General features: G+C 44.9%; 1 protein-coding gene across 1 annotated transcript in view; it reads left to right on the top strand.

Annotated features, from left to right (window-relative positions):
- Nucleotides 1-19,681, top strand: part of LOC147700856 (uncharacterized) — a 102,917-nt gene that overhangs the window by 63,156 nt on the left and 20,080 nt on the right. The window contains exons 5-6 of the mRNA XM_086929757.1: nt 4,841-4,954; nt 18,501-18,593. Of these exons, the coding sequence (XP_086785883.1) occupies nt 4,841-4,954; nt 18,501-18,593 (207 nt within the window). The remainder of the gene's footprint in view (nt 1-4,840; nt 4,955-18,500; nt 18,594-19,681) is intronic.

Genomic DNA, 19,681 nt, shown 5'->3' with positions numbered 1-19,681 from the left:
AGACACTCTGAGGGCCAATACCCTTGAGACTACCAGAGTACTCTTGTTACCTCACCCACGGAAGCCGGGTGCATAGGTGTCTTTTGGTGTCGGGTTTCGTCGTCGATTTCAATGGAGATCTGCAAAGAAGTGCTGCAGGCGACCAGAGGAAAACTGTCCGGGTGGATCCAAGGGTGGATCGAAGATCTGAAGAACCTGAAAGCAGAGGAGACAGAGTCTGGACCACTAGCCTGTGACCAGGGTGGTGATAGGAAGATGCCACCAAATGTCGGGTGATTTCAGGTGAAAAGGTGAAGTTTGTCTTTTAAGCCACGAAGTCCAGGAGGCGTTGACGACAACCAGGAGCTGAATTCGAGCTGTCCCACGAAGGATCTAGTTGACTGCGGTATCGGTATCCGGATTGGACCCAACAAGCCTTGCCAATCGCAATCCACGCAGGATGTCGAGATTGGCTTCGGTGCAGACCAGCAAGGCCTGTGGAACTTCTCCTTTGCAGGGAAGTTTGAGCCAGTCTGAAGCAACCAGGAAAGCAAGTTGAAACAAAGGTTAGTCTTCTTGGGGGCTCACTAGCCAATGGACTAGGAACCGCGAAGACGCGTTGAGCGTAAATGCACAAAGTTGACCTACGGGACACTCGTGGAGTGTGGGCCTCTGAGCTTCAGTGCAAAAGGTGCTCGGGGCTGGGGCTTCAAGCACCCCAATGCACAACTCCGGGATACCTCGGGAAGTTGGTGCTTGTAGCAAAATGCAGGATGTCCAGGAGTTCCGGTCCCACATCTCTTCTGTCTGCCACGGGTCTCAGCTTTGCTGTGAGCGAAGGTCGGGGTCAGAAATGTCTGGAAGTCCGTGTCCTGTGTCGCAGATTCTTCGGGATCCAGCGGGAGCCTCGAAAAGGCAGACCGGCAAAGATGCAGTTGGTGCCTGTTTGAACAGGGTGGTCACTCCTTGACCACAAGGGAGATTTCTTTCCTCTTCCAGTCGAAATTGAGTGTCGAAGATCCAGGATATGTGTTGCAGAGTTTCGTCCAGTCTAAAGTCCTAGGGACTGGAGTTCTATATTTATAGTAAGTTTAGGGGTTGGACTAACTCTAAGGTCCCTCCTATGGGTGGACCTGGGGTGAGGGTGGTTACACCCCTTCCCCTTTGTCCAGTTTCGAGCCAGAGCTAGGGCTGAGTGCCCCAGCAACCGGTTTGAACTGGGAAATGCATGGAGCACCTTGTGTGCCCCAGGCTGTGTCTGGAAAGCATTCCCTGAATGCAGCCCTCCCTGCCCCAATACACAAAGAGCCTGTCTGGGGAAGTGCCAGCATCTCCCTGGGCAGGAAACCTATTGTCCAGGCCTCCCCTGCCGGAGTTTCGTCCAGCAGCAGGAGGGCAGACTCGTGTCTGTGGCAGCAGCGTCCATTTTGTGATGCTGAGGCTCTGTTTAACTTTAACCGGGTAAACCAGTAATTGCATGTCTTCTCCCTCTAGAAGGGTGGAATGCTACCCCCAACACCCAGAACTGGTGGGGGGGGGGGGATGGTTAGTATTCCAAAGTGTTTGACACCTTACACAACATGTTTTGATAACGCCAAATCAAAGTTAGCATTAACCGCGAGGATTATAATGCACTTAAGAGTATATGGTATGGCTATATCACAGAACAGCTATAAGGAGATGGTTGCGAAAGCTGCAGAGGGGCTCAGCTAATACTAGGGCACCCTCTTACATAAAACCAAGCTCTCTACCACCAGGATTGTCGAGGTCTGCCTTAGGAGTGGCTTATATTTATTTATTTTTTTATTTATTTTTGCTATTTTTAAAGCGCGCAAATACCCTTACGGGTGTGTCGGCGCTGTTGCTCAAGGAACTCTAACTCTATGAGGATGGTTAAACAGAGGAGAAAAGCCATGTCTTGAGGCTCTTTCGGAATTTAATGAGGGTGGGGGCAGTTTTGATATGCAGTGGGAGGGTATTCCATAACTTGGCAGTAGCTGTAGTGAAGCACCTGTCTCCCCAAGTCGCTTTTTTTGTCCGAGGGACCGACAGCATGCAAGTAGTTGAGGATCGAAGTGTTCTGCGGTGCTCCAGAGGATGAAGAGCTATTTTTAGGAACTTAGGCCCTGGAAAATTTAGGGTCTTGTAAGCTATACAAAGAGCCTTAAATTTTATTCGGCTTCTGATTGGAAGCCAGTGGAGTTCTTTGAGACGGTGGGATACTGAGGTGAATTTGGGGATTGAAAGTAAAATTCTTGCAGCCGCGTTCTGGACAGTTTGGAATTTATTAAGGACTCCTTCCTGCGCGTTGAGAAGCAAGGAATTGCAGTAGTCCGTTTTTGAGAACACAAGAGTACTAATGAGAGTTTTGCCCGCTGATTGAGGAAGATATGGGAGAAGTTTCTTAATTCTTTTGAGTATAAAGAATGCAGATGATGTCACAGTATTGGCGTGTTGATGGAAGGTCAGTTTGTTATCAAAGATAACTCCTAAGTTACGGACCTTAGTCACCGGTTCGGGGGGGATCCCAACTCCGGTGGCCACCATTGTGGGGACCATGCTGGTTTCAAGCTCCCGAATGTCATCACCTCCGTTTTATCAGAGTTAAGTTTGAGGCAATTTGATGACATCCAGGAGCTTATTGCCTTCATACCCTCCCGGAAATTGGCTGCCACACTCGTTCCGTTGTCATGTACCGATAGCACTAATTGCGTGTCATCGGCATATGTGGTCAATGCAATGGCGTAAGATTTTATCACCCTCGCCAAGTCCGATACATAGATATTAAAAAGCGTCGGACTTAGCGAGGAACCTTGTGGGACTCCGCAGGGGAGAGAAAAGGTCTGGGAGGTGTAGTTACCCATTTTGACAATCTGTGGCCGATTGGCGAGAAATGAGGCAATCAGGTCTTTGGCCGTTCCTCCTATTCCCAGGGCTGCGACACGGTCGATCAGAGTGATATGATCGACCGTGTCAAAAGCAGCGGAGAGATCTAGGAGTATCAAGACAGCTGATCCTCCCTTGTCCATAGTTGTTCTAATTTCATCAGCGGCTTTCAGTAGTGCCGTCTCAGTCCCATGTCCCTGCCTGAAACCGAACTGAGTGTCGTCTAGCAGGTTGTTGGTGTTTATGAATTTTGACAGCTGCAGGTTCATGGATTTTTCAAAAATCTTAGCTGGAAACGGGAGACAAGCAATTGGTCTATAGCTTGCTGGTAAAAGAGGGTCTAGCGTGGGTTTTTTCAGCAAAGGTTTTATTATTGCTTCTTTCCAGACAGAAGGATATGTTCCCGTAGAGAACATGGCATTACATATTGTGACTAATGAAGGGGAAATTGCTTCTGGTATGCGGTTAAGAATGGAAGGGGGGCAGGGGTCCCGGGGGGAGCCAGATTTGGTGCTGACTACTAGACGTTGAATATGATCTTTGTCTACCGGTTGAAAGGATACAAAGGTTGGTGAGTTACTGGTAGAGGGAAAAGTCACAGGTTGTAGCGGGTTAGAGCGTGAAAAAGTCTGGAAGATGGAACTGACTTTTTGCTCAAAAAAGCTAGCCAAGGCATCGGTCAGTGATTGGGAGGTCTCTAGGGGCGGCGTCGGGGGGTTGGATAAGGTAGTTACTACCCTAAATAATTCTCCGGATGAATTTTTTGCCTGGTTGATCTGAGTAACATAGTAGTGACTTTTCTCAGTAGTTATCGCTCTTTTATAGATAGCGAGGGCATTTTTGTAGGTGGATTTGTCTGCCGGGCTGTAGTTACGGCGCCATTGCCTTTCCAGGTTCCTGCAATGTTGTTTCTGCATGCGTAGGGCCTCCGTGAACCATGGGGCTGAAGGTGTATATGTGTATAGGTGTATATGTGTCTATATATGTATATAGATATAGGTATACTATATCTAAGTAAGGTGTGATTACATCACCTTACCCAGGCTGTGTGAACAGACCTGTGGTGTATGTTTGGAAGGCAAACCAGGGGTGGCACAATACATGCTGCAGCCCCTGGTAGGCCTAGGGTGCACCTATGCCCTGGGTACCTAGGGTACACTATACAGGGGCTCACAAGGGTGACCTAGTAACCAATCTGGTATGTACCTAAAGTACATGGTATCAAATTAGAGAGAGAACAGCTGGGCTGTGGGCCTGGTTAGCAGGTCCACAGCCACATTAAAGTCGAAAAACCAGAGAATCACAGCAAAAAGTGGGGGTAACCATAGGAAGCAGACCCTACTCTCTACAGAGGAGAGCTATAATCCTTCTCTGCTCTCTCCTGCGAGGGGAAGATTAGTTTGGCTTCACTGCTGTCCTCTGGACTTTCACTGCTTTTCCAAGGTGAGGGAGAGCAGTGTGGCTCCACTGCTGTGTCTGTGGTGGCTTCCGTGGCTGGTCTGCAGCAGGAGAGTTGTGTGGCTTGGCTACTCACCTGGGCTCAGTGAGAGTGGCTTAACCTGTTTCGCCGCCGTGCGGGCGTTCTATTAGGTGGGCGGGGCTGTGTCGGCCAACGGTCGTTCGCAACACCAGGGAGGGAGTGCTCCCGTCGGCCAAAAGCATATCTCCTGGAATGGAGTACAGTACTGAAGCTACAAAGGTTGGAGAGTTGTTAGTCCTCCAGTGCCCTCTCTTTGTTATAATCTCATTAGCATTACATTGTCATTTCCTGAACAGCTTGTAGTACATGGTCTGGTGGTGTCCTGGTGTTCCTTCTTGCCTTTTTTGAGATTTTAGTCTCCAACACTATGCACACTCTACTAGTTCACTTGTGTTTCATTCTGCATGTCATTCTGCTAACATTGTGTATGGTGGCAGCCCAGAGCTGTAAAATATGTGATTGAAATCCACAATTGTAGATGTGTTTTCTTGGCAGGTAATGATCACACAGATTTTGACGCTTCCTTCAGACTGCAAAGGAAGACAAAATTGCACTGGAGAGACCCAGTGGTGTCGGAAAGAAGCAAAGTTGAGGATGATCTTGACGCAGGTGAGAAAAAGCGAATAGAATGTTTCCTGATTAAAAATGAAATGTATTTCTCCAAACTCACACTTGTTGATTCTCAACCCAAAGACAATGGAATGAGCCGATACCTCCTGCTCCGGGCTAGGGCGCTCCTGCAGGCAGGCGCATCTGATATTTATTGGTTGCTGCAACGGTGGTGGCTATTGTCCAGCCACCTTCACTTGTAACATACTGAGCCAACAGCAGTCATGTAGCCCATAAACCAAGGTAGAAGTTGAAAAGAAGCATAACTATGAGCTGAACCCTCAGAGCAAACTTAGCGGCGGTTGCCGAACGGTTGCAACGGGTTAGTCCCTCCCTCCTACCCCATTCTTCCTAGTGTGTGTTTGTGGGTTGTGTCTCTCCGCCAAGAGAATTATGAAAAGATGGAACCAGAAGGTTGCTTTTTGCGAAACAGTTTTGAAACATATTGCATAACAGCTATTACAAACAATTTATATAAACTAGGATTACAGTTTAGCATGTCACTTTCCAAACTGTAACATTTTCCTTCACTGCTACCTCCAACTCATTTAATTTTCCAAATCTTCTCCTCCCATAAAGATTCTGTCACATCATATGGCTGAGAATGTATTTGGAAAGACTGGAGCGAAACATCAGCATCATCAGGTGTCTAACACAGCATTAAAAAAAACCTCAGATGTCAGCTACACCTTTCGGAAAATATACAAATTCCCCCAAAACTAAAAAGAAATGTTTTTCTAATCATATGTTTGTGACAATTCTGACAGATTGATGTCAACATAATACAGAATCTTATAAAACAGCAGGCAAGTGTTTAAAAGGGGCAAGGTTTTACAATTTAAGATTTCTCAGTGTCCAGCAAATCATTTCTAACTCACATAGGAAACCGTACAACATTGTATCGCATGACATTTAGCTGGAAAAAGGTCCCATATTAGCCTTTCCTGCATTTTCTGAAAACAGCACTAAGGATGCAGTGACTCAAGGGCCATTATGTCTGATGTTCATTGGAAAGTCTGTTGTATACTATACATGCTCTCAAGGTCCTTAGGGTCAGTGTCCCTTAGACTTTGACTCAGGATCTGTTAGCCATTGGCTTGATTACATTATAAAAGTTATTTTGGACCAGCCCAGGAAATATGTTTATATAACATGGTTCTTAGCTGTATTCTTCTGCCTGCATTGAAATGTATGATGGGCTATTTTACGTCTGAATAGTGCACTCTGTCATGAGACATTTAATACTTTATCTGATCAATGCATTGTGTGCATAAAGGAATTATTATTTTTATTTATTTAATTGTTTTGCACTGCAGCAGGCATTTTTTTTAATTTGATTGTGACCATCAAACTTGGCTTTGCCAACGCTTTTTATAATGGATAAGTCAAAGTACAAGTCTCAATGCATATTGCTGTTTATTGCAAACTTAGTAGTGTCTGAAAGCAAATGTTCTCTCTGTAATGACTAGTCACTCTGCAACGAGACCAACATCACTGAATAATGTGATGAACTCTGTCCCTCGTACATTTTATGGGCATCATTGAAACCTGGATTGATCCATACCACTGCTACACCCACTGCTCTCTACAAAACCATACTTCTTTCTCCCAAAAACCAAGGCAACATCATCAAGGGGAGGAGTTGCCATTCTTAACAAATCACTTCAGACTGTCCCTGACTGACACCCACTCCTCTCTCTCACCCTCTTTTGAATACGGGTTAACATCAGTCCTCTCCCCTTCTGAGGTGACTGTCCTAACGCTTTACCACCTTCCGAGGAGCATAGACTCTTCCTTTAATAACCTGGACAATGTCCTGGAATCAATAACAACCAACACTTCCTCATTGCTTGTTCCGGTCCAGAGAAGACCTGACCTGGCAGTTCGGGCTGGACTGTTCCCATTGGGCGCAGGGTCAAGACTGATTTACATATGGCTGGGTCCAAACTATAGTGGCATGGTGATCATGGGGAAAAACGTTTGACAATGTCCAGCATTCCACCCATCATCTTGTGTACAAAGTTGGCATTTTTTTGTTCTAACCATTTGGGACACATGACCGTGAGTATAGCAGTATTGCTCCCAGACAATGAGACAAAGGGGGACTAGTTTTTGGCAGGATGGGCCATTCTGGCAGGGTGGGAGGGGTATAACTGTTCCCTCAAAGGAGCTGCCTCAGCACACTTATCAAAAACTTCACACTAGCATTTTGTCACTGTTAGAACTGGGATTTCAGGTTGGCTAAGACTTACGCCAAAGCCAGGCAGAAACCACCATTCTAGTCATGGCAAGGGAGTCACACACCAAGATAACCCCTGCTCACCCCCTTGGAAGCTTGGCACGAGCAGACAGGCCTATCCCGGAGGCAATGTGTAAAGCATTTGTGCACGCACACAACAGCAACAACATCCTAGGCACACCACAAAAGGAACTCCACACAAGGTTATATAAAAATAACTTTTGTATTGTCAAAACACATCAGATAGTAATCACACAATATACATGGTGCCAACTGGCACGGGCAATATTCACAAGGGATTATTTACACCAGGACAGGGCCACTTGGGCCACTGTTAGAATCAGCACTTAGTAGAACTAGCACTTAGAATAACTGTAACACCAAATAACAATTATAGATCACAAAAAGTAACCACTGGTAACAGGTAGGTACACACTACGCAATACTAATAACCATAGGCATAGATCACGCATGGACACATAACCTCTCTACTATAACATACTAGGCAAATCAAATTTCTAAGCATGAGCACCTTTAGAAGCATAACACAAGCATACAGGCAAAGCACATTACGCAGCAATCACATTTAGGCCTAAACAGTATAAGTACAGTAGGCAATCTCTCACTAGTCCAAACACATTAGACTCTACCTCCTAAGAATAAATCGCATTTAGGGGCATAACTCACAGTGAAACAATCTCACTAACATAAACCTCCACAGGAAAAACCATTTCTAGAGGTATCAACACAGGGTGCGTAAAACATACTAGATGCTTTACATTTCCTAGCACCACATTTAAAGCACATGAATCACATTAGGCAATTACCATCATAAACATAGTAAAATCACATTGCGCAAAAATCAACTTAGGGCCTTGCGCCCTACCCACAACCAACCCCCCTGACCTACTGGCCATCCAAGAAGGGGCTCAAATGCCCTGTGTCCAGAATGTCAGGGCGCGCTGCCAACGCAGCGCCAGTCAGGGGTGCGCCACCTGCGCAAACCTAAACGTTGCAGTTGCCCACTACTTGCTGGGCAGCTGATGACAATCACAAGGGCCTAAACGCTGCAGCTGGCACTAAGTGCTGCGCAGCTGCGACAGGCCAAGTTAGGGGTGAAGGGAGTGCGACTCACTCCGGGATTCACAAAGAACAGGTCCCCCTAAAAGAAAGAAAAAGCCTAAATGGTGCAGCTGCCCACTACTCGCTGGGCAGCTGGGAATCAGCCAAAACTGCAACAGGGCTCACGCTAGCCCTTAGAAAAAGGACTGTGCCAAAACATGGGAGCCCTCTAGGCTCTGGAAATACATCTGCGGCATATGTTGGAGCCATCTGGCTCTAGAATAGATAATGTGCCATTTTGTGAGCCCTCTGGGCTCTGGAACAAATGTGGTGCCTTGGAGCCTCTCAGAGCTCGTCGCAATATGCCCCTTGAGCCTCTTGTGGGCTCATAATGCCTCAATGCCCCCTGAAGCCCTCGTGGGCTAAATCAAGAATGCCCCGGGCGTGGGAGTCCCTCTCTGGGGGACTCGAAAACCACAATGCCCCCGGGAGCCTCGTGGTTCCTAACAAAGTCAGCACCAGCAGGAGGAGGGGCGGCAGGCACCGGCAGCGGACCCCGACGCCCCCTCCACAACACGGAAGACAGAGTCCCCACTCACCGGCTTCTCCTGGGGTGAGGGGCAATCTCTGGTTACGCCGGCTCTCCGCTCTTCCTCGCACCTACACGACGGCTGCAGGACACGGGGCTCTCCTCTCCTCATGGGATCCCCGCCAGCCGCTGCAGCACTTCTCCGGTTCACTCTCTGCACCACGGGGCTCTCCCTCGCTCTCGGGGGGCCCCGGGTGCCAACACCGACTTCTTTCTGGCCGTGCTTCCTGCTTCCGCTTGCGCCCTGCCCACGTTGTCCCGGAGATTTGCCTGACTTCCTGTTTGAGGGCCGCCAATGGCAGCGCGGCCCTTGGTAGGGAGGCGGGCACAGCGCCTCCTTACACGATCTCGGGCCGGCGGAGGTGATTCCACTTGAGGGCACAAAATGAGGGGTGGGCACCTTCGATAAATTAACAATTAATTACGGCAGTGTCCCTGGCGGGGTGGGCACCCGCCAGGGGTCAAATAAAGGGGCAGAAAACTGCTCCCAATCCGGCGAAGTGCAGGGTTGGCACCTGCCTCCTTAAATCAAAACCAAAGGGCAAATCAAGCGCTCCCAGGCGCTAGTGGACCAAATACAGCGCTCTCAAGCGCTAGGGGCCAAAAAAAATGCTCCCAGGCGCACCTGACTTCAGTAATCAGCGCCATGAAACTCTCGGGTGTACGTGCGCTTAATAAATTCCTACTAACATAACAGAACAAGGAAAGCAAAACTTTTCTTGCACTTGCAGTGCAAACGATAACCGTAACTTCTTCAAAGCACAAGTGCAAAAAGAAGGTTGTACATAAAGAAGGTGATAGCAGTGAGTGAGACTGAATCAATGTGTTCAGTCTTAGGTGAATATATGATGGGATTCCGCATGCGTTTTGTACGTCTGCCTTAGGAACTCGGCCACTTGAATGAATGCGGCTTTAGCACACATTTGTTCAGCACGTTTTAACGACTTGCCCTAGGGGGGCGCTAGATATTGTAATAGTTAGATTTCCCATTCCAAATCAAATCTACACAACAGTAAGGAATGTGGTAGACTTTAATTCCAACACCACTCCATCATTGCGCCCCCCTAAAGCAAGTCGTTCTAACAACTTGAGTGCAGAACGATTGCATGCTAAAGACGCATTTGTTCTGTTGCCAGCGCTTTGAAGGCACAGTGGGATTTCAGCTTCATCCTAAAGGACGTTTCCTGTCAGATGCATCTCTCTCAGGACGGGGTTGTATCACAAGCAGTGCACAGAGCAGAACTCTGTGTGAAAAAGAGGAGCTGGATCCTGGGGAATGGGCTAACCCTCCAAGAGAAACAGGCAAGAAGACTAGGGGACCAGCTAATAAACAGATGCTAAATCAGAACCTCTGAAAAAACGCTGAGGCTAAGCCGAACGGCATGCGCTTAAACCTGAAACAGCCAAATGGAGTGCAAAATGATGTTAAATGTCTGCTGTCAGGATCTAGGAGTATTGGGTGATAGGCTACCGAAAGGTCTAACGTGGAAAACCACTTAGCATCCCTGGTTAGTGACAACATTTCGTCTATTCTGGGAAGTGGGTATTGATCGATCAGTATTTGGCTATTCAAATACCTCAAATCCACACACCGATGGGCTTTTCCATTGGCCTTGCGTGCAACGACCAAGGGAGAAACCCATTCTGATGCCTCCACGGTTTCAATTACATTTGAATTTAGTGATTTTTCTAATTCAGATTTGACTTCATATCTAATGATCATTGGCACATTCCTAGACTTGTGTATTCTGGGAATAGCATCATCCTTCAATCGGATATGGTGGGTAAACCCTTTTAATTTGCCCATATCATTTGAAAAGACCGCAGGCAATTCATTAATAACCCATTTTTTGGTGTCCTCACCTTCACATGAAACCAAAACCTGTTCCTTGCTATTAGGATCAAGGATGATATTCAGGCTTTTCTGGTCTTTCCAGCCGAACACCGAAGGCCCTTCTTTAGAAATATACAATTTGCAAGTGGCATGTCTTCCTTTGAATCTAAAGACTAACACTCTAAAACCTAGAATGTCGATTTTTTTTCCCCAGTGTAACTTTCTGGAGAAATGTCAGGCGGTTCTAACCACCCACCTAACTGGGAAACAAATTGTTCTTCCCACACATGATGGTCAACAATAGTGAAGGGTGATCCTGAATCTGCAGCCAATTGGGTAAGGACTCCTCCTAAAGAAACCTGGCACAGGGGTTTATTGGACGACCCATCAGAAATATTCAATACGACCTTCTTTCTCACAGTATTTTGCAATTGAACACTCTCATCACTGGACAATGAGCTACATTCTGGTTCTGTTTCTTGAATACATGTTACTTTACCTTTGTAATTTTTATACTTTTTTTTTCTGCATACTTTAGCAAAATGCCTACTACACCACATACCAAACATCTTGTAGTTTTAGCCGGACATTTAGGATAATGAGCCAAATGTGAACGACTGCCACATCTAAAACATACTAACTTAGAGAACTTTTTTGTCTCTACACTCTCTTTTTTAAAAGTTCCTGCTTTGAAGTCTCTGTTATTCTTAAAGCTACTTCTACTGCCTGAGATTTTATTGACAACCTCTGCTTCTTTCTTTTCACTAGCTAATGATACTTTAGCGCAACGCTCAGAAAGCTGGGCTTTTTTAACCATGGCAATATTTCTTTTAAAGACCCATCACCTTCCACCCACAACTTGTTTTGAATTGTCTTTGTTTTAGTATACATAACAATTTGATCACGTAAAAACTCATCATGAAGCTGAGCAAATTTACACTTCACTGCCAATTTTCTAAATGCAGAAACATAATCCTCAACGGATTCATTTTTTTCTTGTTTTCGCTGAAAAAAAGAATGCCTGGTGACAGCAATACATACACTAGGGGAGAAGGAGTCATCTAGATCAAGTTAAGCTGCATTAAAAACATCACTGTCTCCTCCAGTTCTATCTTGCTTGTCCAGTTGATTATATATCCGTAATCCTTCAGGACCTAGACCCAATAAAACAATTCTCTTTTTTTCTTTCTGGTGAAAATGACCCACTAACATCCTCCAAATTAGCAACGTAATTGAGGAAATATTCTTTCCAGTCTAACCAAGCAACCGGTGGATTGCCAGGTGCTACCAGAAATTCCCTCAGCGCATCTAGATGTAAACCCTGTAATGCTCTCTCCCCAGATGAAGCACCGTCACTGGTGTTGGGCATGGTGAGAAACGGTCAAAAAAAAAATAAGCCACGAAATGTTACTTGAAAGTAGAATGTACAAAGTTACTTGAACACAATGCTTGAAATATGTACACTCAGAAATTTGCTGCGCAATACATTGCCAGATGATACTAGAACTTGTCACTCGATTCCAACCTGAGTAATCGATCCTCAAATATTTCACAGGCAGCACCTTTAACAGCTGAACTTGAAGAATTCATGTACAGTTTAAATAAAACAAAAATTTAAGGAAGATAAATACTGTTCGATATTTCAACGATGTCCTCCCTCACTCTGCTCCGACGTGACTGCACTTAGCCTGAAAAAACAGCATCAACCAAAATGGCTGCCAACGTGACCTAGCGTCGGGTCACGTTGACCGTACCCACAATGCACTGCAAACTGGTGACGCTGCGGAGGCTATGCGTCAGTACGAGAGAGGAGAGCGAGAGCTTGGAAGCGTCTTTTGAAGGTGAGCTGCACGCAATGTCTGTTTGTTGGATGGCGGAGGACCAGGTTCAAAAACAAACACAACGGGCGTTGAGGACATCCAGTAGGGGGTTCACGAACAGCGGGAAGACGAGGAACTCACCCAAAAATACACAGTTTGTTCACCATCATCACACCCCATAAGTTGTTAGAAACTCAGTGGAAATCTTTTGCTGTGAAGTCCCTCTAACGCTCATCGTACGTTGAAGACACAAAATTTAAAAAGCTTGAATCCTGAATTTGCATAAAGTTCTCTCCAACTTCCCTCGTTGCCAAATCTGTAGTAACTCCTCGGACACAGGAAGTATTAAAATCTTCTTTATTCATAAAGAAAAGTAAGTAAGGAATAAAGGTGCTGCCAGCTTGAGATGCAACTCCGGTCTGACCAGCATTCTGAAAAACACGAACAACATTATACTACATTCTTAGAATCATACAATCCACATTTTACGCTCTACGCTCCAAACTTAATATTAACCTAACTACAAAGTTACTACACCACACCTCCTATTCTTCTATGTTTTCCAGACCAAAACTAGCGTGGGGGTGTAAATCGGGGGCTGCCATTTGCTGCTAGCAGTAGAGGGCAGGGGTCGCATTACAAAGGCGGCAGGCCTTTGAAGTTTCCTCTTTGAGCACTGGCCCATCCTGGTGGAGGAGATGTAACACCTCTGCCCAGGATGTGCATTGTTTTTGGTCCCAGAGAGAAGAGGCTGTCCACCCAGGGGTCCAGAAACATGGCTGCGTGTCGCAGGCTGTCTAAAGCCAGTCCGTGCCCACACCAGTGTTGGTAGGTTTTTCAGGGGTGCACCTCTGAGGTGCTTTCTGAGTGCATGGTTTAATAAATCTTACACTGGTATCAGTGTGGATTTATTACAATGAGCTGTTTGGTACCAAACACTCCTGGTTTCAGTGAAGCCACCATGGTGCTGGGGAACTCGAGTTGTCGAGTTTCCAACCCATGTACTTCTTATGGCTTCCTTGGCACTTACAATACTTAAGAATGGACTTAAGTACTGTAGGGACATATTATTATTTTTATTAATTTAATTTATAAGGCGCAACAGCTACCCAAAAAGGGTTTCCTGGCGCCGACCAGGCCAAGGAACAGATACCTGCTTAATGATTATTGATTAAAAAGCCAAGTTTTTAAGGATTTACGGAATTGGACACATACTGTTTCTTTCCAAACTGATGTAGGGAGGGAGTTCCATGAGGAGCGGCCAAGATATGCAAAAGATCGGCCGCCCATCCGGGATAGTCTGATTCTATGCACATAAAATTTCCCTTGGGTGGACGAGCAAAGACAAAGAGAAGGCACATAGGGATGAACTAAGGACTGCAGATATTGGGGAGCCACACCTGTTTTGATTCTGAACATGTAGCTCAGGGCTTTGAACTTAATTCGGTTCTCCACCCTGAGTCAGTGAAGGTCACGCAAGTGACCAGAAACATAGGTGGCTCTAGGACCCTGGCAAAGCAATCTTGCAGCAGAATTCGAAACCAACTGTAGCCACGGGTCACCTCCTTGTTTGGCCCCAGATAAAGAATGTTACCGTAGTCCAGTCTAGAGGTGACAAGCGCCTGGACTACTGTTCTCTGGGTATGATCTGGCAGCATCCAAATAATCTTTTTTAGCCATTTCAGGATGGTAAAGCATGTGGCAGCAACCTGCATAGCTTGATGTTGCATAGTTAGTGAGTCGTCGATAATAACACCCAAGTTGCGAGCTTGGCAAGAGGGATGAGGAAAACTACTTATGCAGATATGCCCTCACCTGTGGTTTAGTGCACTTTGCCTTAGGGCTGTAATGAATGAAGGAGAGTTGACTTAACTATACCTACTGGTAGTTCTGGCTGGCATTGCACCCAGGCAGGGTGTCATGTTGGCTTTGTCGTTTTCCATCTGACAAGAGCATGCAAGCTGCAAGGGCAGTGGCATGGTCCTAATGAGGGCGTCTCAGGGGACCCTCTTCAGCTCCCAGGACATAGGTACCCAGGGCACCACTTACTAGGCACTTACAGGGGGCAGAAGTATCAATTGGCAGTATGTTTTTGGGAAGGAGCACAGGGGACCTCGCTGGAAGGGACCCTGTGCATCACAGTCTAAACCACATCAAAACCAGGCAAAAAGTGGGGGCTAACCATATAAAAATAAGTACTTTCATATACCTCTTAAGCCTACAGTCCAGCATTTTGTCCTTTAGCTACAGGCCTATATGCATTTCAATATGGCTCTGCTTAGCAGTCATAGCAGCTTACATGCATAAAAGGGAACAATTCCTTCTTTTTTGTCCCTCTAGCTAAAGCTAGACCTTCCAGAGTTCTTCCTGCTCGGATGTGGAATCTCAGTGTGGTCCTTACCAAGCTCATGGCCCCCCTTCTCCCCCACCAGCCCTTTGAACCTTATATTCTTGCCCTCTCCAGTTCCTCTCTTGGAAACTAGCTTTTCTCATAACCATAACATCTTTCAGATGCATTAGTGAGTTGCAGGGCCTCAAGGTAAAATAACCCCTAGTTTGGGTTCACAAGGACAGGTACTCGGAGCCAACCCAAAGTCCCTCCCTGGCTGTTCTGTAGGAAAACACTCTGATGCAATATTAAATTTAATAATGCTATCTCCATCTAGGAAACGACTAGAAGTTTTAATTATTGGACTCTTTGTAATATTTATTCAAAGCCCACATTTATTAGTATCATACGATTTTTAATAACTATTTAGGAAATGGGACTTTTAGAATGTTACCTTTGCCCTGCCTAAACTCTCTGGAAGCTCCTTTTTCATTAGCCTCCAGCTGCAACCCTCTGCATGCTCATCCTTATTTGAGGTGTGAAAGCTGCTCCCAAAGGCCTGGGTCTGGGGCAGTGTTTCTATTCCTTTGGCATGATGACCATTTGGGCAGTGCCCAGAAAGTTAGTTTACTTCAAAGGGACACCCCCGTCTCAGGCTGATTTCAGATGACAAAAGCACAGGCCCTTTTTTGTTCCCCCAGCAAGCCAGGCTTCAATCACAGTGGGGAGAAGACGGCCCCCAAGGAACTGGTTTGAAATGACCACAGAGATGGGGGCTGATCATTTCTCAGACCTCATCTCTGTGGCGGGCACAAAGGTTCCCTACAAGGGGAGAAGAATTTACAATTTACAATATAGGCAGAGAGGGACACTGTGGGATTGTTGACAGGAAATCCTGCAAAAGTGTATGGGGTTGACCGTGGGAATTTCTACCCCATTGGTAAGGGAGGGGCCATGAGTCACCCCACCGACAGGAAAAAATGTGGCATCCCAGTATCCTCCTGAGAACACTTCCTAGACCTGAGGACTGTACCTGATATCTGAGAGCTGAGAAGAGCCCTGAAGGACTGGATCTACTCTTCCTTCTTGTACCCAGGACAAAGAAGTGGAGTTCAAGGGTCATAAGTGTAACCTTCTATTCAAGCTACAGGGACACAACACGTTACTAGAGGCCTTTTCTGCAACTACTGGATTGACCTTTTGAAGTGGACCTGCCCTGGACACTGCTGGAGCCTTCTGCTGGAGTGAGTCTTTACCTCCAAAAAATGTAGATTTGTTCCATTGGTCTGTAGCAGAAGTGTCCTTAATAAATCTGGGCCTTACCCCCTGCTCATGCTTCACCAACGGTGATGTTGACAGCACTGGGAAAAGTCAATTGTTTGCATGCCCTTAGTCCCTAAGAAAGTATTTAAGAAAAATACTTAATCCAAAACTTTGTGGCATTGTCAGACCATTGTCAGACCAGATAAGTACTTGTATCCTTATGAGTTCTTCTAACCTCATATAATGAGGCATTAAACTGGGGGGGGGGAGAGGGTTTGAGTGTGCTTCAAAAGAAACGCCCAGGTGTGGAGGTTTGTGGTTGCAGATGTGAAGTTGCTTGGCCTGCAAGAACATTTCTTGAGGATGATCTCTTGATTACCTAACTCTATGCTCCCTTTGAAGCTGAGATATGAACTAGGGATTACTGGTGTATGTCAACAGCCTAGGTCTCAAATCTGCCTAAACCCCTTAGTGTCCATATTGCAACAGGGTATACATGTACTTTTATCATCTTGACTACACATGCGCATTACCTGGTTAGCTCCTCTATGAAGTACACTTCTTAAATAGGACCTAAACTAGGTATGGGTGTATCAGAGAACAAGCCAATTAACTGTAGCCAATATTTGAGCCTGATGTTGTGAGGACAGGCAAAGCAGATTTTTAAATGCCACCTTCAATTCCAGTCTGTGTCCCAGATACCTGAAACTTTAAGCATCCCCTGGCTGTGAGAACTTCCCATATAGGATAACATCAGTATTTGAGGAGAGGTTTCATGTAAAATCAGACAGGCTACACTTTTCAAATGATATAGGAAAATCCATGTTAATTGATAATGTATTTAGATAAAGGATGTCATTGTCTATGAAGATATGAAGAGGCTTTCTAAGTATCTATGTGGATGTTGCAGAGGATACTGTCATATTAAGACAGTGTGTTTGGGATGCAGTGGAATTCCTCTTAGAGGTTAAGTTGTCTTAGTAGGAACTAAAATAATTTCTGAAGCAAAATTAGAATATTAAGGTTCCATGTGGACATTTCTAGATCTTGGAAGTAGGGATTTTGCACTTTCATAGAGACTGATTTAATCTTTTAGCAGTAGTCCTACCAAGTTCAAGTTTTATTTTACATTTGATATAGACCTAAGCTGAGGTCAGCAAATACACAAACATAGTTTTAAAACATTTATCATGATGCCCATAAAATCAGCTTTAAATATAACATTTCTTCATAATTTCTTAAGGCAGCTTTAAGATAAAACTCATTTGATATTTATACAATTAATAACAGAGAAATTCATCCGATGGTTTTTCCATAGCTTAGATGGATCTTATGAGAAAGTGAATTTGTATCTGAGGCTGATAGGTCATAATGTCAGCTTTAAATAGTTATAATTTTAAAACATTATCTTCATGAACTTTAAAACAACTTTAAAAATGTATACAGTCGATAACAAGAAGATTCATCCGTTGGTGATTTGCAGAGCTTAATTAAGCTTTGTAGAAAAGAAGCATTATATCTGATACTCATAGGCCTTAAATACCTCCTCTGGGCTTCTACAAGGGATGGGTTAGGGCAAACAGATAATACATGAGTTAGATCTTGCATTCCTCCCTTACACAAATCGCACATCCCAGTTATGTTTTCATAATTATTCCACTTTGGTTTATATACTTACAAAGGGAGAATACCCAACCTCAGTAAAAGAATACAGCGCCAGACCCTGTGATCTAATGAGAAGTATGTGTATTTCTCTGGGGGTTTATAGTCTAGAGTTTTTGTATATTCTGTATAGTGATTTAATTGAAGACAATGTTCTACGTCCAGGTCGAAACTTAATCTTGGGGTCATATTCTTTAAAATCGCTTCAAAAGTGCTGGTGTCCAAGTTTGTAAAAGTGCTACTGTGCAGTGAGACAGACTGAAAGCTATAATAAGTTTCTTATCAAAAGTGTATTGTGACGACTCCTCTCTAAAAGTGTCCAATTTTAAAATGTGCCTTAAGGAGCCAGAGTCAGCCTGTAAAAGATAATATGCCCATCTTAAAATATTCGATAGCCCTTGCGTATATGCTGGATTAGGAGAGTTTGAAGCGTAATGCTTTGGCCGGGACAGCTTGATTTACTCTTATCAGTAACCGAAGAGAATTTCCTTCTCTTATTTTTACAAATGTCCAGGTTTTTATGTGTATATACTCTAGATCATACATTTAGATAGGGGGATTTTCATACGATAGACCTCCAACAGAGGTTGGAAATGTCTATTTCCGGGAGAGGAGTATAACTTCAGCATTGCGCCTACATGGGCTTCTGCCTTTCGACCTATGTGATGTAGGTGGGAGTAGTCCCACCAGGATGCAGTTCCTACTCCATGATTAACTATCCTTTTTGTGTTTGTTTTCTAAATAACAGATTATCCAGTTATTACATCTGTGTTTTCGTTAAGTCAAACGCCTGAGCAAGGATCACACTACCGCAAGCTGGAGCATAAAAGAAAAAACACAGGTAACTTTGTAATAATAGCATTGCCTGTTTCACATAGAATACGTGCACCATGTGCCTAAAATAGTTGTTGCTGTTATTTTTCATCTCATTGATGCTAAGCATTTCATGCCACCAAGGTTGAGAAAATTAAGAGAACCCTCCGAGTATTAGATCATGGGAGTTGCAAGTCACTCACATGTGGGTGGAACCAATACACAGCAAATTGAGTCATGTTAACTGGGTGGACATGTGATCAGTTTGTTTGTCCTACTCCTATCAGAAGGTCTCTAAAATTTTAATTATTCTTCTCTGCATCCACCATGGAAAAATCGATAAGCTGTTGGGTAAAATATGTGATTATTCAGTAGCGTGAAAGTGCATCTCTATTGCTGTATGCATACTCTAATCTTCAGAAATGACAAAGAACTTAACATCTGGTGGAATGGAGGGATGGAACAATGACTCAATGATGTTATAAACCGAGGGACTACCAGGCTGCTTTCAAAGCTTGGGGAGAGGAGTTGGCAGGATGGCTAGGGCGGTCGACCTTGAATCTGGGGAACTGGGTTCGAGTCTCTGCAATGACAATGAACATCCTGTGATTCTGTGCAAAGCACTTAATCTCCCCGTGCCTAATAAAAATGAATGTGTCCTCATTTAATGCAACTGGTGCTATGTAAAGTGCTCTGATACCCGATTCGGGTCAAGTTTGCGCTATATAAAACCCTGTAAAAAAAAAAAGCCCTGGAGGACATATGTTTTTCCTTGTCGATGCCAAGTGGTTAAGGCGGCCCATGGATCCCAGTTTGTATTTGTATTTAAGTATTTGTAGTTGTATAGCACTAATCACCGGCAGGTCTCTAAGCGCTTTTTGGAGGCGAGGCCAGGGGTTGTGGGCAGATCGGAGAGATCCCACAGTTGTATAATGCAAGTCTTGCATCCACAGACCAGATCAGTCAGCCAAGTATCCTCTTTATCATCTCCAATTTTGTCTCTCGAACAATGCAAAGGTGGTGGTGCTATAGATTCACCGCCCAAATGCATTTACTGAGAAGTATAATGTAAACTCATTTTGTAAAATACCCTCTTGAGTACTGTGTGTAACCAGG

The sequence above is a fragment of the Lissotriton vulgaris genome, chromosome 7, assembly GCF_964263255.1.
Source record: "Lissotriton vulgaris chromosome 7, aLisVul1.2, whole genome shotgun sequence".
NCBI classification, from domain to species: Eukaryota; Metazoa; Chordata; class Amphibia; order Caudata; family Salamandridae; genus Lissotriton; species Lissotriton vulgaris.
The sequence above is the reverse complement of the archived record's forward strand: the minus strand, read 5'-3'. Positions and strand labels throughout refer to the sequence as shown.